A 23,251-nucleotide genomic window follows, 5' to 3' on the forward strand; every position below is an offset into this window, starting at 1 on the left:
TTGAGATGTTTTTGTGATGTCAGCTATGACGAACAGATATTTTAAATTCTCTCATACTTATTGTATTGAATATTTGTGATGCCTAAATTTTTGAACAAATAATAAAAATTAAATATAGTTGATAATTAGGTTAAGACAACAAATCTTGAAGTTTAGGGATAATATTTTCAGATTTGAGAATAAATTGATCAGTTGAAGAATTAATAAGTTTGAAAATTTACTTAAAATTTAAATTATTTTAATTAATGAAATTATAAGAATTAATAAGTTTGCGGACTTAATTAAACTTTGATTTAGTTAATTAAATAAATTCAGGGATTTAATTGAAATTTATCCAAAAGGGATAAAATTAAAAGAATTAATTAAGGACCAAATTGAATAATCCAGGAATTAAGGACTGTTTTGTAAACAGTGCACCAATTTAAGGATTTAATTGAAATTTATCCAAAAGGGGCAAATTAAAAGAAATGTTTTAATTGCTCAGGGGTCCAATTGCAAAATTTCCAATGTTCGGGGGTCAAACTGAAACTGTCCACGGGTTGCTTGAAAACGTTGCCGTTCCTGGTGGAGTCCGTTGCTGCCGAAACGCTGCCGTGGCTGGTGGAACAGCCGTGTTCGTCTTCTCCATCCCGATTCAACAGGCTGAAGATCTGCAACAGATTTGATCGCCATGGACCACGTCTCTTGCCCCAGATCATGGCATGGAAGAGAAGAATCCGGCCTAGAGAGGCAATCGTGGGGATGCCTATAAAAGAGAGGCAGAAATCAACAGTGAAAAAAGGGAGGAAAGGCTAAAAAAAACCAGGCAGAAAAACCCAGTATAAACAGAGGAAGAAAACCCAGAAGGAAACCGGGGCGATAAACCTAGAAAAATAGAGCAATCAAAACATAACCCAGAAAAATAGAGAAGAACAGAAACATCAACACAAAACAGAGAAAAGACAGAGGAAAAAACAGGGCATAAACCGGAAAAAAAAACATACACAGAGAAGGAGAAAATAGGAGAGTAACAGATACAGAAGGGAGAATTATCCCTGCAATTTTCTGTGCTTCATCTCAAGAAACAGACATACCCACTCAGTTTCTTCATTGCAAGAGGAGGAAATCAGACGAAAAATTCAGGGGAGGACGGGGGCAAGTTGGAAGCAGAGGAAAGGGAAGGCAAAATTCCTTCACAACTTTGGCAGCCACAAACAGTAAAGGAAAACCAGAGGGAGCACAGGAGATCGATCAAATACCAGGAGCACGGGAACGAACCGCTTGCAGAATCATAAGAACAAAGAAGAAAGGAAAAACGGGCAGCAGACCAGGTAAGTAATCTGTTCTTCTTGCGCTTTGTTTAAATTGCATTTGCACTGTGCAAGTGAATTTTAATTCACTTGCACAGTGTAGCAACACGCGTGGATTAGCACGCGTGTTGCTAGCCCAGCCGGGCCACTGGCTTAACAGGATTAACAGGATGCCAGAAATCCGTTCTTTCCAAAGATTTTTAAATTTTTAAGGGCCGCCGCGATGTCGGGTGTGACAGAATGGCGATTTGTGTGGGCAATTTTCCTCTTGCTTCTTCAGCACAAGCTTGCATCCTACAACTTTTTCAAGTTTCCATTCTGAGAACATCTTCGACCAAATTTACAGGTAGTTGCTCACACCAAAGGATCACTTCAACCAGATGGTCTCTCACATAACATCTGAAGAATGTTAACGCTTGTTTCTAGGACATAACATTCCCCTTCGAGCGTATCAACCATGCTCGGCCCGTAATGATTTTTTCAAACCTCACACTAAGGCTTACAACACCCCCCAAATGGAAATTTCTATTTCCAAGTGTGACAATTATTATCTAAGTATTTCAGTGTGATCACGAGCTCACCACTCTTCCAAGAGTCTACTCATCCAGGAGTTGCGTCTGCCTTCTGTTCCACCTTAAGAGCCACGCCTTACTTCTTCGTGAGTCTCTCGCTCTTAGTCTTAAGAATCCAGGTAGCTCTCCATCTTTAACTATGGGGGAAACCCATTAAAAGTTGATCCATATATGTCTTCATACTATGAGTATTACAATGCCATCACCGAGCTCACCACCTTGACAAGAGTCAACTTGTTCCAGGAACCTACTCATGCCCTCTACTTCTACATAGCAGTCGCGTCTTAATGCTTCACAAATCATCCACTTATTGTCCAAAGCAAATGTCTTATAACTCATTGATCTTTAGCATAGAGGAAATATCCATTAAAGTCAATTCGACATTTGTCTTCATACTCATCATAACCACTTTATTGGCTATCTATACACCTGTCCACTCATATCCAGCCATCACATCAGCTTTGGGGTTGTACTTGGGCTCATATAATAGCCCTCACACCTTCTCTGAGGTGTCTTCGCCAGTTTTCATGAGACGGTCTGATCTTTGGCTCATATCATGGCTCTCACACCTTCTTTTTAAGGTGTCTTCGCCTTTCATAGGCGGTCGCATCCTCTTTCATCTGGGACGCCTCAAAGTGGCTCTAAGATTCTCTACCACTAATCACATAAAAAGAGAGAGTTGTGGTACACTCCTCGCAATCCTTCATCTTAATTTCTATGTTTGGAGCTTCTACGCCTTTCTGCTTAACACCTCCACTTACACCAACTCTCTTTGATGTCTTCACCTTTCATCATAGGTTGTCACACCCTCTCAATTAGATGCCTCTGCAACAACTCATTTTTCTATCCTTGCATGCTTTGGAAAGGTCCTCGCATGTTGTCTTTATTAAGAGCACAAGAGATTTCTTGTTGTATAACTTTCCACACAGTCTCTGATCTGAGCTTCATATGGGAACTCTTCTTCTTCTTGCATCTGTTGTCTCAATACAGTACCTCATTAGATCCTACGAGTACTCCTGCACAATCTCTATGTGCCCTCGTACAATTTCTGTTCTTTAGATTTCTCCCTATTTCTTGCTTGTGTTTGACAACAACTCATTATGTCACAACATCCATCCAAGTCAAAATAGGGTGTCAATATTTATCCCCTTGATGTACTTCTCTTCCATTATTAGGGTCTTCATCAATTCTCCATTCGAGAAATTACAATCACCAAATCTAACTTCTTTGAAGAAATCAATACTCCATCAGATCTTTGAACATACGGAACCCAACTGTTTCCCTTGTGCCATCATCCTGCTAGTCTTCACCAGTTTCATTACAAACTATTAAATATATAAAAATAGTATCGTATGGATAATCCTTCAACTAAGCAAGTTCCTAAGAAAGATTGGAGGGGTCACACCAATCTTGCTTAAAACCCAATCTCCTAGACAGAACTTCTTAGGCCATATCTATCCATCGTACTGTTTTTCCGTACATACAACCATTTGCTAGCTTTGTTGCGGCTTTCCTTTACAAGTGATTTGGAATATTTTGATATTATACATGATTTCTCAACATCTAGCGAGACTATTAGTGCTTAGATTCGTTAAGATTGGTCTTCATCAGTTTTCACTTTACACCTCTAATTGTTCACATGATCGGGTGTCCAAAGTGTCTTAATTTTGTGTCCCAATTTTGCCTTCCCTCAAGGCTATTAAATTTCTTCCCATTTAACAATTCAGCACACATAATTGGGTAAATGTGTGCAACTTCTTCTTCATTTTCATCGACCACCATGATGACCTTTAGATGCCTTCTCATCAGGTAATCTCTTTTGTTCATTCACCACCACCACTTTCGATTCAAATCTCAATAATCAAACCATACCATTGCATCTGAAATAATCAAATTAGTTGGAAACAAGTCTAAAATCATTCAAATCGCATTTCAGATGGCTACAATTTGATCAAAACAATTCTAGCTTAATAAACGACCCAAATTCAATATCAGATCCGGTTGCACGTAGGATCAGCCATATTGGATCCTATCCCTCAGCTCGTGGCTCAGCTCAACTCAACTCGGCTCGAGGCTAATGACATGGCAAATAGGTCCCACTATGCTGACGTGTCAGATGAATTGGCGTTATCATGCATGCCAACTATGCATGCTGATGTCATCCTTATCCGGGTCAGTCACGTGGGTCGAGTCATCTGGTATTCATGTCGGGTCAGACCATCTGGGTGAAGAAGATGCGTGGGGCGCGTGGGCAACCTCCTTGTCGATACGAGTTGGCACGTGCGGCCATGTCTCACGTCAAAATTTTATGCCGTTTTCACTAGTGTGCTCGTCTCTTCATCCTCTTCACAGTGGTATGGTCAAAACACAAGTTTGACAACTTTTATTTTTTAGCAAAGATCAAACACCACTTTAAACCAATTGTTGGGGAATTTGACTGGTGATGTTCTAATCATTGCCCATTAGAGGCTTAGCACACTAACACAATATTTAACGTGGTTCGGCAAATTGCCTACATCCATGAGAGTGTTCCATATTATTAGAGATAGAGAAAGGATACAACACAAATACATAGAAAATGAGGATTACATCCACTCTACTCAACTCCCAACTCACATTGCTGCACTTGCAGCTACTGCAATGGCAGTAACCACTCTCTTCTCTCTTTTCTCCCCACACTCTCTCTCTCTCAACCTTTGCTCTCCAATAATGTCTCTATTTATAGGCATCAATGGTAAACTTCTCCAACACATTTGTCAACATGGAATGGATAAAAAAAATATACAATATGGCATCAGTTATGACACAAAATGTGCTTCCACCTTGTACTAAGTGGGTGATGATTTGTTCTACTTGTACAAAGTGGAAGTGGGGTATTTGTCACAATAATGGCCCTAACTGAGAATGCCAAAATTGATATATAAGGATATTGTTAAGTAGAATATAAAGGTTAAGAGTAAGAACATGAGAATTATAGGGTGTTATTTCGATACTTGTTTAAAATTATCTTTAAATATTAGGAATTATTTTATATTTTTAATAACTTCGAGGGAATCTGATACCTTTAGCATAATCTCAATTATTAACATAAACTCTGAAAGATGTTATCATTCGTATGGCTTATACTACTTGTTGGATGCACGATCTACAATTCATTTATGTTGTTGCTCACATGGACTTTTCATTTCATTGGTGCACTGCCTGATTTCCACGCTAATGTAATCATACTCCAAGATCTCTCCTACACAACAGGGAAGCAACTCTACTCCTTGTCAAGTAAATCTATGTCATTTTAAGTAACTCGAGGGTGTATAAATACCCAAGGATCATAGGTGCAATGCATAACTTCTTCATATAAATACCCGAGGATCATAGCTTGTAACATAACTTAGTCTGTATCAATAATCTAGTTTAATAGCCTATCTATGTTGTCTTATATTGCATACATATGAAATCAAACGCTTGACGGACCTTGTCCAGGAACAAACGCTTGACGTCTAATGTTTTTAGAAACGACCTGCTTACAAGCATAGATATCAGATCCCATACCCATCATGACAGGCCTTGTCTACTTCTGGACCTCCTACAAGCCCAAATTATTTAGGCTCACTTTTCTCACAAAAAGAAGAAATCACCACGTTATGTCACCACGTGTTCGAAGAAAATCCCCAACAAGAAAATGTTCTCCCGCTTGGAAGTGAGTTTTAGAGACTAATATAATATTTACAAACTCTTGGTTAACTTCTGGTGGTGGCATGTGATTTCTTTGTTTCTCATTGGTGCATGCAAGTCATAAACTTTATTCCTTTTAATATTTGTTTGTTTAGTAGTTTTTATATAATAATATCATCATTAAAAAATCATAATTCAAAATATTATTTCTAAAATTTTTTATTTTAAGCTTTCTATTAAAACAAAAGTTAAACAATCATATTTATAGTAGTTATAGGTCTATTTTTTAAAAAAAAAAAAATCATAATGAATAATTATAAAATTATTCTATGAATTCCTAAAATATAGGATTGAAATACAAGTTAAGAATTAAAATGTGACCCTCATAAACAAAATAATGGAATATTAAGGGTTTACAATATGTTTTATAAAGCCTAAACAAAGAGTATTTTCTCTATTCATAACAATATGTTTTATTATTCCATCAAAACTTGCCTAAAATAATTTAAAATGTTAGAAGAGAAAGACAGTTTTTTTCATCAATTCACATCCAATATTTTAATTTAAAGAGGTTTACTATAGATGATGAAGTTATAAGATGATGTGAATTATTATTTTATTTGATCATGTTTACAATTAAATAATTAATTAAAAAAAAAGCCATATTTATACGAATATAACCATATATGAATGAAAGAAAACAAAACAGGTACGAGGAATGTTAGTTATAAAGCCTAAACAAAGAGAGTCAGCTCCTACAAAAAGACGTTACTTTTACTTTACCTGTGAATCAAATTATCAGTTCAAAAAAAACACGTACATTGATTAAATATATAGTTACCCTGGTGCAGAAACATAAAAAAGAATCTGAAGCAGCTAGGCTAGAGTAGCTAGGAGAACCTGTGGAGCACAAAATGTAATCTATCTTGCCTCTAACAATGAAATAGAGCATTCATTAGTATATGGTTTGCTCTGGGTTGATGAATAAGTCACTTCTATCAGATCCCTTTCTGTAAAAAAGCCAGGTTGTTTAGGCTGAGGCAATGCATCTTCGTTTCCCAGCATCAAAACGACATACGACATGCTTGGCCTATCTACTGGATTTTCTTGAACGCACAACAGACCCGCGTGAATCGAACGTAGCACTTCAAATAAATTGCATGATTCAATTATTGATTCTGAGATTAGTTCCAAGGGCTTGCCTTCTATGAATAGTCTCCAGGCCTGATTGATGAGTGAGAACATTTCATTAGAAAGAGATTTGGTATCTCGAAATCATTCAATGTTACAATTTTGAGACTTACGTGCCCGAGAAGGTTGAGTTGGTGGTCTGGATGAGAGAATCCTCTGTTCTTGTTCCCGCTCACTATCTCTAGCACCAACACACCAAAGCTGAAGACGTCTGATTTAGTCGAGTAGAGACCTTCAGATGCATACTCCGGGGATATGTAGCCACTGGACATGCACCAAAAATGTCAGTCTGGATTTGCGAGAAACGGAAGTAAACTACACTCTGAGGAGATACTTACTATGTTCCCATCACTTTGTTTGTATTGGCTTCGGTTTCGTTTCCTCCAAAACTTCTAGCCAGGCCAAAATCTGAAATTTTTGGATTCATTTCATGATCTAATAATACATTGCTAGCTTTCAGATCTCTATGGATTACTCTTAGTCTTGAATCTTGGTGAAGATACAGGAGTCCACGAGCAATCCCTTTGATAACATTGTAGCGCTTAGGCCAGTCTAGTTGCAATCTGTGTGTTTCATCTGCCAGGGTTAATTCATTCAGCTTCTTGTAAAATCTATAGATGCATATGAAAAAAAGTACGAAAACAAGGTAATGCATGCTTATTTTGATGAAATTTCAAATGCATATGGCAGTATGAATAGCTATGAAAGAAGTGAAAGATCTTCTCGAACATTTTCCACAAAGATTTCGAAGAAATCTAAAGGATTTTTCTTTTTGTCTTGTGAGTTTCAATTTCTTCTCATACTTCTGTCTCCAAATGATCTAGGAAACACACCTTTGGGCCGCTGGTCAATGCAAACTCACCCATAATTGATGTGGTTGTCTGTATGACCACAATAAAGTATAGTAATCGAACGTAAATTTATACAGTTTTGAGCGATCCTAACCGAAAATAAAGAAGTCCAAGCTTTTGTTAGACAAGAACTCATAGACCAGCATTTTCTCATCTCTCTCGATGCAGCATCCTAGAAGCTTCACTAAATTTCGGTGCTGAAGTTCCACAATGTGCTTGACTTCATTGATAAACTCATCAAGCCCTTGTCTCGAAAACTTAGAGAGCCTCTTCACGGCTATTTCTCGTCCATCTTTCAATGTTCCCTGAAAAAAGTCGCTCGATATTGTCAGCAAGCCATACATTGTTTCATGAAAGTTGAGAATCATGGTTTGATGCTCCATATTATATTGCTTCTTACTTCTGTTGGAACTTATAAAATTAGAACACTTTCCCACTACGAACATTGGTGCCAGTAGATTGTATCATGAAATTGAGAAGCCATAAAAATATTGCATGATTGTGTATAGATTAGTACCTTATAAACAGTTCCAAATCCCCCTTCTCCCAGTTTACTGTCTTCTGAGAAGTCCATTGTTGCAGCAGCCAAGGTATACAAATCAAACAACGGTAAATCCAGGTTTTCTTTCCTGAGGTTGCTATTAGAATTTCTCTCAAAACCACCACTTACTTTTCCTGCAAGCAGATCTGCTATGAGTAAAAAGGAAACGAGGGATCTCTATCATTTGAGACTGTAAAATTGTACCTTCAATTACTGAAAAACAAAATTCAAAATAAATTAAACTGCCTATCTTTACATAGATTTGGGGGGGGGGGATTGGTTAGAATTTCATGAAGATAGTAACATACTGTTTCTCCGTTGCTTTCTATTTCGAATATACAAGACCATGGCTAGGCAAAGGAGAAGAGTTCCGGTAGATAACACGGAGCTTAGTATGATCATTTTCTTCGTGTTCGATTTATCATTAACCTTTGCGCCATCACCATTACCTACACACAAGGGAGAGGAAAATTTGAGTGAACTGACAGTAATAGAAAATGCCACCTTGCCCTTACATTTGTTTGGTTAGAACTATAATATTCTGGGCAGGCAAATCAGTCCCTTATGCTACAAGTTTCTTTCCGCTTAATGATATATAACTGATAGGAAATGCAGTCATCTTGTTGTAAGATGCTTATGTAGCGTTTGCTGTAATGGTTAGAATGAAAAAGAAAAGAATTTTCCTGTCTAGCAATATGTTTCTGATCATATAATTTTCTTGACTTCCTTGATATTTGAATGAATCATTTAGGCAGTTATTCTAGTTAATATAAGACTTTCTATAATGTACTAAAGTCCAAGTATTAGCTATTGATTTGTCCAGAGGATAACTTTCGTACCTAGTTCTGAAGCAGCCATCCTTAAATAAATATCCTGTTCATTTTGACTAAATACTCTGGTATCAACAAGGTCGTCAAACCAGAGCAAGCAACCACTTCCTCCATCCCTGATGTCCAAGTTTGAATATGCTGTACAGCTGCAGTTCTTCAAGCACATGTACTTGCATTCCTCGAGATTCATGCTTTTGTTAAACCATGATGTGTTCGTCTGAGGTAACTTCACACCAGATACCTTTTGAAACCCATCTACAGAACAATTTACTGGAGTTCTTCTAACACAACCACTAGACCAATCCGTGGCTTCCCAATCACTTCGAATTTTGGGTACAAATCCATGCAAGCAATCACACATTGGAGAGTTTTGAATACTGCAGATACCATTTGCACCACATAGGGCATAACGTTCACAATTATCAGTATTTGCTGTGCTAAAAAGCAACCAACTTTGTGTTTGATCAATCCATGTGAAGCGCTGGAGATCGCCTTCTGGACTTATCACAAGCCTCCAAACCATTGAGTTGTTGACAAGATGATATCTGTAAAATGTCTCATTCTCATTATAAACAAATTCGAATGTGTACCTGGGATTCTGTTTTAATTGATTTGAGCCACTAAACCGGAAACCATTCCATGGTCCGGACCGATATTTCACTTTTGAATCCTCCATCACTTGTATCTCCGGATACCCATTAGGAGAAAGCATGTCTATAAAATGGCCTCTGGCAGGATCATCAGGTGACTTCCATGATGTCAATGACCAGTCCATTCCTGTTATTTTGTTCCATCCCTGCTTCATTTCAGGCAATAATGTATCAGTTGGATGTTCGAAACTCTGCCACAAAGAATTTTCCAGGATATCATCATCCTCCTCTTTCACAACAAGATTTCCCGAATCAAGAAGTTGTGCAACTGGATTCCTCGCAGGTGATCTCGATGTGTTTGAAGACCAAATTATGCTCCCACTGCTATTGAGAAGGACAAGACTTCCTTCGTTGGTAAGCCTTAAAACGCCTGATGAATCATTAAGGGGTGTTTCTCTGTTGGCAACCCAGACCGCAGTAACGACAGATATTTTGCCAAACCATATCCCCAAGTATCTACTTTTGGATTCGCCAGGCTTGAAAAATCCTAACACATAGGTTCCATCAGCTGAAATTAGGGTCTGGCCATCTCCAATGGACTGAGTTGTGTTTATGGTGTCAATGGCCGTAGCTGTTTCTAGAATCAGCAATAAAGAGAAGCAAAGAACAAGTACGGAAATGTAATCCATGGATGTTCTCATCTCATTTTTCTTTCTTGTAGCTAAAGGTTTTGAATATATGGGTGGCTTAGACTAGAAAATAATCAAATATTTATCGTTAGATACTGCATACTTTCAGACCTGTCTTGTCACTGTCATCTGAGGGCTGAGAGAGTGTTTGTCTATATCGCTGCTTCTGTTTTTAAAGCCGACAATAGAAATAAATTGTTTAGTTAATTATTAAATATTATTTATTATTTGTGGGATCCAATACAATTTACATTTGAAACGGTGGGTAACTCAAGCTACTTTTCCTTCCTTTGCCGTCTTCACTAATAGTGGAGAGTGAATTAAGTGAATTAATTTATTCTTTACTGTTTACATTAACCGTGGATAATATTTTTATTTTTCATGGCCAGGTCGGATTAGATTTAAATTTAAATGTATTAGACCGGGTTTGATCTAGTAAAATAAAAAAAATCTAATTTTTTTATTTTTAATTGTATTTTATTTAAAAAATTAGTATTTAACATTATTTAGTGATATTATATAAATTAAAAAAAAGATCATATGATGACATAACATTTACAAAATTTGATCGCAATTTCTAATTTTGTTCCTTATAATATTTTATATGGTTTTGTTGCACGTCTATAAAACCATGAAAACAGTAGTTATTGTCGGATGGATTTCATACATGATGGAATTGTAGATAGTTTAATAAAAATAATAAAAAATATTTTATATAAAGTATTATTTATTTCATGATGTAATAGCAATAGTTAAATTTACAATATTAAAATTAAAAATTAAAAATTATCAATATTAATATATATATATATATATATTAGTTATTTTTATTAACCTCAATTTCGAAATTCCATTCTTAATCAAATATATTAAATTATTTTTTATTAAATTTTAATTTTAATCATAATTTTTAATAAAATATATATAAATACCAAACCAATCTTAAGTAAAATATTTTTTATAAAATAATTTTTTAAAAAACATAATTATAAATGCTATCATAAAATCAAGAGCAATATTCCATCCATCGAGTGGGAAACGCCGCATGCAAAAATATTGAAAGTCAAGAAAAGGCTGAAGGAAGTGGGGATAAGGGGGATTATCATGGCCTTGTCCGTGGACTGATAAAGTCTAGCCACCCACCCCCACTACATTATTAAGTCTAAAAGTTGCACAGTTTGATTAATGATTTAGAAACTTCTCTGGTTACGTTACCTCTCAGCGTTGATTTTCCTACAAAGGATGATAATTGATGTTGACGGAAACTAAAAATAACAACTAATAAATGATATATTATTTTTTTTATACATTAATATTTTACAATTTAATCATAATTGTCTTCTTCTTCTTTATTCTTCAATTTCATCATCATCATCATGTCTATCATAATCATCTTCATTGAATTGATGATCATTGATGTCATTATCTTCATTAACTTCTGTATGTTCAATAGTTCTCAATACATCATTTAACTCATCAACATCAATATTAACATAGCCATTCTCAACAACATGAAAAATTGAATTTTCTTCTAAATTAATAGACATATTAACTTGAGATGCATCAACTAACTCATTAATTTAAAAGATATCGTGTCTTGTAGTTACTTCATCGTTACCCCCAAACAACATGGACACAACCCTTAGATTTAGTTTTCACCATGGATAACCAATCAACCCTAGAATGCTCTTTCCTAAATAAAAAAGTATATGTGTAATAAACTTGTTATTGCTTGAAAAAATTAAAGATATCATCGATGTTGTGAAGTCTAGCATTTATATTAATTTTAACCAAACAATGGTGAGGATCTGCTCTGAATTTTTTATTAGTGGTATCATACCAATAACTATATTATTGTGAAGATTTTCTCGCTATGATATTGTAGTTTAATCACCTCTTCTCACTTCCTATAATAATCAACTTTAAACTTATTAAAAGTTAATCCCTTAACACAAACTCCACTATTATAAGTTTTTCTACCATGACCATACTTTTTAGTATAAAACACATATACATTGATGAAATACACGTTATAGAACTTGACCTTTTCTTTTAGAACGTAAAAATAGTAAATTCAAACTACCATTAACATTCTCATTTGATAAACTTGGTAATTGATTACAGACAGTAACAATTAAAGAGAAATGTTTAATGAAATTAAGTATTATAAGAGATAAAAAAAATATATTATTAAGTAGTGTTCAGAAACCATGTTGTAAATTGTTCATCTTGTAATTGAAAACTTTAAGATTCAATCAAAATATGAATTTGAGATAGTAAAAAATTAACAATGTTACCTACGATGAAGTTTTCAATTTATCAATTTATAAGAGTATGAGAAAAAATATTTTAAAATAACAACATGTTAATATTGTACTTACTGAATAAAATGTATCAATCCATCGTAGTTAAATAACATATAATTATGTACATGTCTGAATTAGATTTTTGTATAATATCTTTCATTCACTATAATTTTTTGTACAAGTCATCCAGGATGGAAAAATATTGACAAGTTCTCACTTAAAGGCATTTTACCATCTTTATTGTGTCTTTGAATGTGATTGATTCTTACTTTCAAGTGAGGCTCAAAATAGTACGAGATAAATGTTGAAATCTTTTCAACAATATAAGCCTAATATAACGAAGCCTCAACATGCACTTTGTTTTTAAATTTTTTATTTAGGTTGAACAAATATTTGTATGGAATTAAATAAATGTTTTAAATTAAAAAGAAAAGGAATAAAAATTTAATTAGGATGAATTTATAATTCCTAACCCCTCAAATAGATACATCAATTTATACTGGACAAGGCTTTCAACTTTTTTCTCAAACAGTAGATGTATAGGTAGATGCTTTATTGAGTCGAAGAAAGATTGAGAGAATATTATCTTAAGTTTATAAATTGTATGAACGATATTGAGAATATAACTTGTTAAAGCATATATCTCTAAAAAAAAAAAATGATTGATTTTCATGTGTGCATCCTGGTAAGTAAGTGAAATGATGTTTGCATAAATACATGGCAATCTTGACTTTTCATTTCATACAATTTGTCATCCTCTAAATTCATCAATCTAGATATATTTGAAGCATATTCATAAGAAAAAAGTAAACTCTTAAATTATTGGTAAACAAGTAATTGTACATTCTTGTCTAAAACAAAACTAGCTTTTGGCTTTATAACCATTGATCAATTATAAACTAACTCCATATTCTTACAGTGAAAAAATAAAGGTATATTTATTATAGTTTTTATATTGTCCTTTGTCTTCCCTTTCACATCCATCATGTTGTTAAAAATATTTTCAAACACGTTCTTTTTAATATGTATGGCATCCATATTATGATGGAGAATATTAATTTTCCAATATAAAAGCTTTCAAAAAATACTTCGTCTAACCCAATTGTGAATCACATTAAAATCAAGAAACTTTTGTTTACTGGATTGAAAACCAAACATAATGCCCTTGTACTACGAGATCACGTTATACAATTCTTCACCCTACAATACTGGCGGTACAACATCTTTTTCAAATCTACCTATAAATAAGTCATTTATGCTCTTTGTGTATTTGTGTTCGATTAGCAAGAACATCCAATTACAATAATAATAATAATAATAATAATAATAATAATAATAATAATAATAATAAAAACATGTTTTTACCACTATTTTATAAGGTGAATGCCCTGCTATTTTTCATATAGTATTAGATATGTTAACTTTCCATGGTGCTCTAACCAAAGACTACAACATACGCATGAAAATCATTGATAGTATACATCAAAGTTATTTTCTTTTAAAAATTTTATTTTCTTGAGACATCATGTTAAAGTCTTGGATGACCATAATTGCTTCAACTCATTAATCAACAGTTAAAGAAAAACATCTATATTTTTACCTCGATTATTTGTATTAGGTATGATCATAGATAAGAACATAAATTCTGGACTTATACACATTCTTAATGGTAGGTTATAAATCGTGAGTATCACCAACCAACAAGAATATGATGCAACAAATGACCTAAATCAATTGGATCTATCTGTACATATTACAATTTATACATTCACTAGCTTTATTAAAAAAACTTAGGATACACCCTATTAAATTGTTTCTAGGCTTCACCATTAAAAAGGTGCATCACTACTTCATCCACTATATCATATGAATGATACCATGTCATGTACTTAACAATCTTTGTAGACATAAATAATATTTACAGTTGATGAGTGATTGAGAAGTATCTCAATTTTCTATATGCAACAACAATCCTTCTATTGCTAATTCAAAGTTTATACCAAACATGCACATAGGTTTTACACTTAATCAAATCTGTATTTCCTAAGTAATCCAACATGTAAAAATTTAGACATGTGTCAATTTCTAATATCCTGGACCAAGAGGTTTTCATCTTGGATTTAGCAGCATATAAGTTTTTTTTTCAACATATTCCCTTCAAGTAAAATGTTTCTCACTCATTTGACGATCTTGTCTTAACCAACCTTACTCAGCCCATAATCTAACTTGATAATGAATACTAGTGCAATAGTCAATAATTTACTGTAATTTGTGCACCCATTCTATAATGGTTCGTAGAAAGCTTTCAAAAGATCAAAAAATCTGGATGCATCTGCATTTGGTTCTTCATTTATGATTGAACATTCTCTTGCATCACCCTGATTCATTCTCATTGCATATATAATCATACTTCTATAATGATTACTATTATCATTTACAACTCCATACACATTGCTAGAACTAGAAGTTAACTCAACCATTTTTTCTACCATGATCTTGTAAGGAATATATGATTTTTTGTATGCAAACCAATATAAATATTTCTCCATGAACCTTTTTTTTTTTTATTATATATATAGAAGATACATTGTAACAACTTCTGGATCAAGAAACTTTCTATTTTTACACCTCTTATATGGACATCTAATACCATATCCACTATATTTTTCGGATTAGTAATGCATATTTAATAAAACTCTTAACCTCGTTAAAATAATTCATCCTTCACAAACCTTCGAGTGAAACTCGATACATCCAAGAATGATCATTCATTACTTATATGAAACCTCTATAGAATATTAATGATTAAATATATTAATTAATAATGTGAACTAAACAAATTATCAGTACCCAACTAATTAGCTATTATTGATTTAACTCAAACTTATTTAATTTATTTTAATGATACCCTTAAATCTTTATCAATTTCCTAAAAAAAAATCAAATTCTTCCAAATTTATCAAAAATTTCAACTTAACAATAAAAATGACAAAATGTAAAATGTACCTATTAAATAAGCTATAATTTATTTCATTATAAAACAACTAAGTTACAAAATCAAACTCAATTTTATCAAATAATAAACAAATATAATTTTTTTAAAAAATCTCAAACAAACCCTAACATGTACAAATTATACATTTATAAAATAAATTTTTATGCGTATTATTTATTAGATTCAATTATAAGATTATTAAATCATAAGAAAATTATTTATATTTTATTGATTATAGAAGTTGTTTGTTTTGCTCCACAATGATACTTGATGATAACCATACAACTGAAAATTATTCTTAAATCTAAAATAATATATGCCAATATTAATTTGATGGATCAACTAAATTAAATAGATACATAAATTAGACACTGAAAGTATAGATAATGTTTACATGATAATAATACCTCTAGAAAAAGAATTTGGGTGGTTAATGTGCTATGTGTGACCAAGGTTTTGAATGCCGCAGATTCCACGGCAATGGTATTTTGTCCATGGTAAGGCTAGCTGCCTTAGTGGACCTACTTTACGAGTATACTAGACCTGCAATGATACTTGGAGGACTGGTCCTAGTTTCAACTAATTTAAAATATTTTTTGGCATCTTTTCGGAAAGGTTACAAGAAATTAATATTGGCAAATGATTCATTTAGGCAGTTAATTAACAGAGGATTCTACAGTGATTAGAGCATCGTCACCTGAAAGTTGGCTCTCAGGTGGGAAGATTTCCTATATTTTTGTTTTTGTTTTTATGTATTGAAAGTATTCTTTAAAAAAATTAAATTTTTATTTTATTTATTTTATTTCAAAATAATAATTTTTTAGTATTTTTTAAATTATTTTGATAAATTGATATCAAAAATAATTTTTAAAAAAATAAAAAATATTTTTTTAATATATTTTTTTAAAAAAATATATTTTAAAAAATTACTGTAATTACATTCCTAAAACAATGAGGTTATGATGCTGCCATCCTTTATGAATTCATGTGTGCAAGAATGACTAAATAATGATAGACTATTTTCTTATAGTAATGAATTAATAGTTTCTTTTAGTTATATTGTATTTTATTATTCTATAATTTCAATTACTCATATTCTTTTATTTTTAGCGTAATGTTTTTCTTCGGATTCCAATTTTTTTCAATTACTCAATTGGGTTCTGGCCCATTCCTTTTCTCTGCGCACCCTTCAAAACGTTTTATTTTTCAAGAGATCATCAACATATGCCACCAAGGCCCTTTTGATTTTCTAGTTAAAGTATATTTTTTCTAAAAAATAAATTTTAAAAAAATAAATTATTTTTTTATATTTGATAGTATAATAGAAAATAAACTAGAAAACATTTTCTAGTGTTTGGTTATGTTATGAAAAATGAGCTGGAAAATAACTTATTAATGCTTTATTTTTCTCAAGTTTATTAAAATAACGAGGAACAAATCTTACAAATAAAAAGTTAAATGCGAATAAAATTGAAAAAAAATATAATTTTATAAATTATCTCAAATAAAATAAATAATAATCAAAATAATAGAGATCAAATCTAAAAAATAAAATAAAATAAAAGATGAAGAAATTAAAATAATAACAATTAACATTTCATAAATTATTTCAAATAAAATAAATAACAATCAAAAGAATAAGGATTAAATTTGATAGATAAAAAATTTCAATAAAAAATAATAAGGAAAAAAAAATAACAATTATAAAAATGAGAACCAAAGTTAATATAAAAATTAAATTTTAAAAGATGAAATTAAAAAATAAATATTAAAAAAAATACAATAATAAAAAATTTAAGGATAAAATTTAATATAATCAATAAATAATATAATATTTTAAAATTTTTATATAATATTTTTCTTCGATTCCATTTTTCTGCAAGTCTTATTTGAGTCGACCATCGTTTTCTTCGGTTAATCTAATAAAAGTCGAACAGGAAAATTGATGCAAAGTTTCAAGTGGTCATCCAAAAGGAAAATTGTAAGGCTTAAGTCGAAAACATTATTCATTGAGGGGTCCATTTGACCAAATATAAAACATAGAGGGACTGCTAGTGACTTTTTGCCACTATGAACTGAACCAATAGGGCTCTGGCCCATTCCTTTTCTCTGCGCACCCTTCAAAATGTTTTATTTTCCATGAGATCATGAACATATGTCACCAACTGTTCGATCAAAATCCTCAACGAGTATATGGGCCACGGCTTGCAGATATTTTTCGAGGCGTCATTCGTCTCTCAAAATGGGCTCGTGCGCTTGCCATACAGACACAGAAAGGAAACGGACCTCATTCTGCAAATGTGCCACCATGGAGGTAACACCACTACACCATCCATTTCCTTACATTTCATGTTCTTGTAAATAAGTTAAGTGAGATTTTAATATATAATTTATAAATTTTTCTAAGTGAAATCCTTTTAAACTTGAAATTTATATATTTCTCTAACCTTTTTTTTTTCCTGCTGCAAGTCAACTTCTTCATTATTGATATATACAAGTCATGATATTTACTCCATTTGAACCACTTCCCGTGCTTTGTCTCATGTATATGCCTAGCAGTATTAGTATTTGCTTTGTCCGATACTTTCCTTTGCTGTTGAATCACAAATGCCCGACAACATTGGAAGTTGTTTTAACATGTAAATGAGAATTTGGCAGGTACTTGCCATCTAAGCTCTAACCGAGATAAAAAGAACAGGAAAGAATGTACTAATATAACACGAAGACATTCTTGTCAACGTTTAAAAGAGTTCTTGCTAGGATAACAAGGTTGTCAAATAGTCCTTTCGGTATGTAGGCTCGTATATATTTGTACTAAATTTATAACCCTGATACAAACCTAGTATTGGAGCATAAAGAAAAAAGCTTATGTGGAAGCAGCTATAGATTCTAGGACAATGCGAATCTTATGAATCAAGCCACAATATGTATCTATCTTGCCTCTAACAATGAAATAGAGCATTCATTAGCTGAATATGGTTTGCTCTGGGTTGATGAATAAGTCACTTCTATCAGATCCCTTTCTGTAAAAAATCCAGGTTGTTTAGGCTGAGGCAATGCATCTTCGTTTCCCAACATCAAAACGACATACGACATGCTCGGTCTATCTACTGGATTTTCTTGAACGCACAACAGACCCACGTGAATCGAACGTAGCACTTCAAATAAATTGCATGATTCAATTATTGATTCTGAAATTAGTTCCAAGGGCTTGCCTTCCATGAACAGTCTCCAGGCCTGATTGATGAGTGAGACCATTTCATTAGAAAGAGATTTGGTATCTCGAAATCATTCAATGTTACAATTTTGAGACTTACGTGCCCGAGAAGGTTGAGTTGGTGATCTGGATGAGAGAATCCTCTGTTCTTGTTCCCGCTCACTATTTCTAGCACCAACACACCAAAGCTGAAGACGTCTGATTTTGTCGAGTAGAGACCATCAGATGCATACTCCGGGGATATGTAGCCACTGGACATGCACCAAAAATGTCAGGCTGAATTTGCGAGAAACAGAAGTAAACTACACTCTGAGGAGATACTTACTATGTTCCCACCACTTTGTTTGTATTGGCTTCGGTTTCGTTTCCTCCAAAACTTCTAGCCAGGCCAAAGTCTGAAATTTTTGGATTCATTTCATGATCTAATAATACATTGCTAGCTTTCAGATCTCTGTGGATTACTCTTAGCCTTGAATCTTGGTGAAGATAAAGGAGTCCACGAGCAATCCCTTTTATAACATTGTAGCGCTTAGGCCAGTCTAGTTGCAATCTCTGTGTTTCATCTGCCATGTCAATTCATTCAGCTTCTTGTAAGATCCATAAATGCGGATAAAAGAAACAGGATAAAAGCTAATGCATACAAAATTTTGATGGACTTTCAAACAGAACTTCAATTGCGTTTTCTAAATACATAGATGCTGCTGAATGCACGACAACGAAACTAGAGAAAGATCTTCCCCACCAAGCCATTTTCCTAAGGAACTCAATGTATTTTTTATCATGCTTATGGTTTCCCCTTACATTCCTTAGATCATCTCTCCAAATGTTGTGGTAAACATACTTTTGGGCTGTTGTTCAAAGCATAACTCACACAGAGTAGGTGTTGGTGTTTGTATGATGACAATAAAGTAAAATATAATACTTGAACTAAGAATTTATGGGGTGGGAGTGATACTAACTGAAAAGAAAGAAGTCCAAGCTATTATTGGACAAGAACTCGTAGATCAACATCTTTTCATCCACTTCAATGCAGCATCCTAGAAGCTTTACTAGATTCCGGTGCTGAAGTTTCACAATATGCTTGACTTCATTTTTAAACTCATCAACTCCTTGTCTTGAATTCTTAGAGAGCCTCTTCACCGCTACTTCTCTCCCATCATTCAACGTTCCCTGTAAAGAATCACTCAATATCAGAAGCAAACCAAACACTGTCTCATGAGTAGAGAATCATAATTTGATGCTGCATGCTACATTGCCACTTGCATTTGAAACTTAATTAGCAATGTAGTTACAAAAGGTCCAAAGAAACTAATACCACAGAAATACAGTGGAGCCAGGAGTTTTTCTCATTAAATTAGGAAAAGAAATTGCATGGTTGTGAATTGATTGGTACCTTATAAACAGGTCCGAAACCCCCTTCGCCTAGTTTATTGTCAACTGAAAAATTATTGGTTGCCCGAGCCATGGCACCAAAATCAAACAATGGTAAATCCAGATCTTCTCTGTTTCTCTCGTGCTGTAAATTTCCTTCAAAAACACCAGTCATATTTCCTGCACACAGAACTGCTGTGACTAAATGGAAACAAGGAATCTCTGCCTTTTGTTAAATTCAATTTTCTTTGAAACATCAATTATAATGAGCTCTTCAACAATTTTTTATTGTAACTTAGATTGCCAAAATTCAAATTTTAAAGTGAACTGAGCTGCCATATTTAAAGGGACGGGGAGGAGAATGGTCAAAATTTCACAGGGTTAGTCACGTACTGTCTTTCAGCTGCTTCTTCTTTCGAATATATAAGACCAAGCCTAGGAGAAGGAGAAGAATTCCTGCAGACAACCCAGAAATTACTATAATCCTTTTCTTCACGTTGGATTTCGTCGCACCATCACCATTATCTACCCCAAGGCAGAGAAAAAGTGGAGTTAAAAGACAACAATAGTAAATGTCAACTATCCAGCATATATATTTGGTTGGTTATTATGGGTGGAAAATTTTCATTAGTAAATGGCTATTATGCAAAAATAGAAAATTTTCTTTATCTGTTCATACAATGTAAACAATACAGATCGAGGCAGAGCACTTAAGGCTTATGCTAAAACAATACTACGCATAGACAGGAACTCTTCAGTGCATCTTGTCATAAGATGTTTTAAGTAACAGGATATGATGGTTAGAATTAAGAAGAAAATTTTCTTCTGCTGCATTTTAAATCCCTCCTCAGCTTCTAGTTGAGCAAGTGCTTGAAAAAAATTATATTAACAGTTAATATACATAATTTATGACTTTACTACAGTAACTAATAAGAAACCAAGTATTAGCAATTGATTTATCCATGGGTTGACTTCATACCTAGTTCAGAAGCAGCCATTCTTATATAAATCTCCGGCTCATTTTCAACAAATACTCTGATATCAAGTAGGTTGCCGAACCAAATCAAGCAACCACTTCCACCATCCCTGATGTCCAAACTTGAGTACGCTGTACAGTTGCAGTTCTTCAAGCATGTGTTCTTGCACTCCTCGAGGTTCATGTTCTTGTTAAACCATGATGTTTTTGTCTCAGGCAACTTCACTCCAGAGAGCTTTCGGAACCCATCAACAGAGCAATTGAGGGGAGTTCTTCTAACACAACCACTTGACCAATCTGTGACTTTCCAGTCACTTTCGATTTTTGGTACAAATCCATGCAAGCAATCACACACAGGAGAATTGTCAATACTACAAACACCATTTGCACCACATAGCGCATAGCGTTCACAATTATCTCGATTTGCAGTGAGATAAAGCTCCCAACTTTGTGTTCGATCAATCCACGTGTAGCGCTGGATATCACCTTCCTGACTTACCACGATCCTTGAAAGCATTGAGCTATTAAGAAGATGATATCTGTAAAAAATCTCCTTCTCATTGAAAACAAATTCAAATGAGTATACGGGATTTGTTTTTAATTGCGGTACACCGCTGAACCGCTTACCATTCCATGGCCCAGAACGGAACTTCACCCTTGAATCCTCCATCACAAGTATCTCAGGGTAACCATAAGGAACAAGTATGTATGAAATATTACCTCTGGATGGATCATCAGGTGACTTCCATGATGTCATGTACCAGTCCATGCCTGTTATTCTGTTTCGTCCTTGCTTCATATCTGGCATTAAGTTATCACCTGGATGTTCAAAACTCTGCCACAGAGAATTTTCCAGATCATTGTCACCCTCCTCTTTAACAACAAGGTTTCCTGAATCCAAAAGCTGTCCAATTGGATTCCTTGCAGGTCTCAACGTGTTGGACGACCAAATTATGCTCCCACTCCGATTCTGAATCACAAGAATTCCTTGATTCGTTAGCCTTAAAACGCCCGATGTATCATTGAGGGGAGTTTCCCTGTTGGCAACCCAAATTACTGTCTGGTCAGAGATTTTTCCATACCATACCCCCAAGTATCGTTTTTTGGACACGCCCGGGCTGAAAAATCCTAATATAAAGCTTCCATTAGCTGAAACAATGGTATCCCCATCTCTAATGAACTGAGTTGTGTTTACGGTGTCAATGGCTGTGGTAGTTTCTATTATCAGCAATAAAGAAGAGCTAAAGAGAAGTAGGAAAGTGTAATTCTTAGATATTCTCATCGTTTTTCCTGCACTTCTCTTTGTTAATTCTTCGGCTGGCTGATATGTTGAAAGTATTCTCTGGAAAAGCTCTGAGCCCTGTACTTAATGCAGTGGGATAGGCTTCTGTCCACGGCACAACTAGAACGGCAACAACCGCTTCTGTCAGCTCTCTATATAGCGTTTTTACAATCAATTCTTCCGGTCATTATCATCTAGAAATAACGCATATTACCGTTTTCAACTGATAAGTGAAAAAATTGTCTCCCAGCAGCCGGATAGTTGGATCAAAAGCTGGTTCAATGACTGATTATATTTTTACCCTGCTGGATAAGATCTTTTGGTGGCCGTTTAGAGGACATTCCAGGCACTTGGCATTGATTTACCTCTCCCTTACCAGGAATTTTGTCTTGCTGTGATCAGTAATATTAATGTACTGTGAAAATGGTTTTGAATGCCCGGCTACCTAGGTTAGCTGCCATATTGGACTTGCTCTAGTGCATGTTTTCGAGACCAGAAATGGAAATTCAAAAGGAGAGAGGAATACAAATGAGTGGTATTGGTTTGATCATAGTGGCTTGTCCCCACGGTGATACCTTCTGGACAACTAGTTTCGTCAACTTGAAATTTAGGCCAACTTTTGGATTTTTTTAACACAGTTTCGTCAACTTGAAATTGAGACCAACTTTTGGATTTTTTTAACATAGTTTCCTGTAACAGGTTGACAAATTATCGGGATAACTAGAAACGAGTCCCACTTTATGCTCAGGTCAATTTTTTTATATAAAAAATATTTAAAAAAATTTAAATTTAAAAGTATTAGGTTTTTCTACAGAATTATATCTAAGAGTATAGGATCAGTCTGTTACTCCTGATCCAGAAATTATATTCATAATATTA

At 33.9% G+C, this 23,251-nt stretch overlaps 2 protein-coding genes and 1 long non-coding RNA gene across 3 annotated transcripts; all 3 read right to left on the reverse strand.

The window, feature by feature from the left end:
• Positions 1-458: 458 nt before the first annotated feature.
• On the reverse strand, positions 459-1,438 carry LOC140956190 (uncharacterized). The gene is made up of 2 exons (XR_012171302.1): positions 1,074-1,438; positions 459-745 (listed from the first exon to the last, which is right to left on the reverse strand). It is a non-coding gene; the product is annotated as an uncharacterized lncRNA (long non-coding RNA).
• Positions 1,439-6,335: 4,897 nt separating this feature from the next.
• LOC118047511 (G-type lectin S-receptor-like serine/threonine-protein kinase At4g27290) lies at positions 6,336-22,780 on the reverse strand. Its single transcript, XM_035056824.2, has 8 exons — positions 21,094-22,780; positions 20,508-20,639; positions 20,137-20,294; positions 19,703-19,913; positions 19,069-19,306; positions 18,844-18,994; positions 18,467-18,763; positions 6,336-6,463 (listed from the first exon to the last, which is right to left on the reverse strand). The coding sequence occupies exons 1-8, from the start codon at positions 22,370-22,372 to the stop codon at positions 6,455-6,457; spliced, it is 2,475 nt and encodes an 824-aa protein (XP_034912715.1). The 5' UTR covers positions 22,373-22,780; the 3' UTR covers positions 6,336-6,454.
• On the reverse strand, positions 7,469-10,347 carry LOC118047505 (G-type lectin S-receptor-like serine/threonine-protein kinase At4g27290). The gene is made up of 4 exons (XM_035056814.2): positions 8,956-10,347; positions 8,425-8,565; positions 8,093-8,250; positions 7,469-7,880 (listed from the first exon to the last, which is right to left on the reverse strand). The coding sequence occupies exons 1-4, from the start codon at positions 10,235-10,237 to the stop codon at positions 7,665-7,667; spliced, it is 1,797 nt and encodes a 598-aa protein (XP_034912705.2). The 5' UTR covers positions 10,238-10,347; the 3' UTR covers positions 7,469-7,664.
• Positions 22,781-23,251: the final 471 nt, after the last annotated feature.

Source organism: Populus alba, chromosome 11 (genome assembly GCF_005239225.2).
Source record: "Populus alba chromosome 11, ASM523922v2, whole genome shotgun sequence".
NCBI lineage: Eukaryota > Viridiplantae > Streptophyta > Magnoliopsida > Malpighiales > Salicaceae > Populus > Populus alba.

Bases quoted from the DNA above. Each gene is read 5' to 3' on its own strand.
- LOC118047505 (XM_035056814.2), bottom strand. From the start codon at position 10,237: ATGAGAACATCCATGGATTACATTTCCGTACTTGTTCTTTGCTTCTCT. The intron at 8,566-8,955 runs GTACGAAAGTTA...CCTTGTGTGTAG, and splicing joins GATGGCTGCTTCAGAACTAG to GTAATGGTGATGGCGCAAAG. The intron at 7,881-8,092 runs GTACTAATCTAT...GACTTTTTTCAG, and splicing joins GATTTGGAACTGTTTATAAG to GGAACATTGAAAGATGGACG.
- LOC118047511 (XM_035056824.2), bottom strand. From the start codon at position 22,372: ATGAGAATATCTAAGAATTACACTTTCCTACTTCTCTTTAGCTCTTCT. The intron at 20,295-20,507 runs GTACGTGACTAA...TTCTGTGTGCAG, and splicing joins GAAGAAGCAGCTGAAAGACA to GAAATATGACTGGTGTTTTT. The intron at 18,995-19,068 runs GTAAGTATCTCC...GTGCATGTCCAG, and splicing joins AACAAAGTGGTGGGAACATA to TGGCTACATATCCCCGGAGT.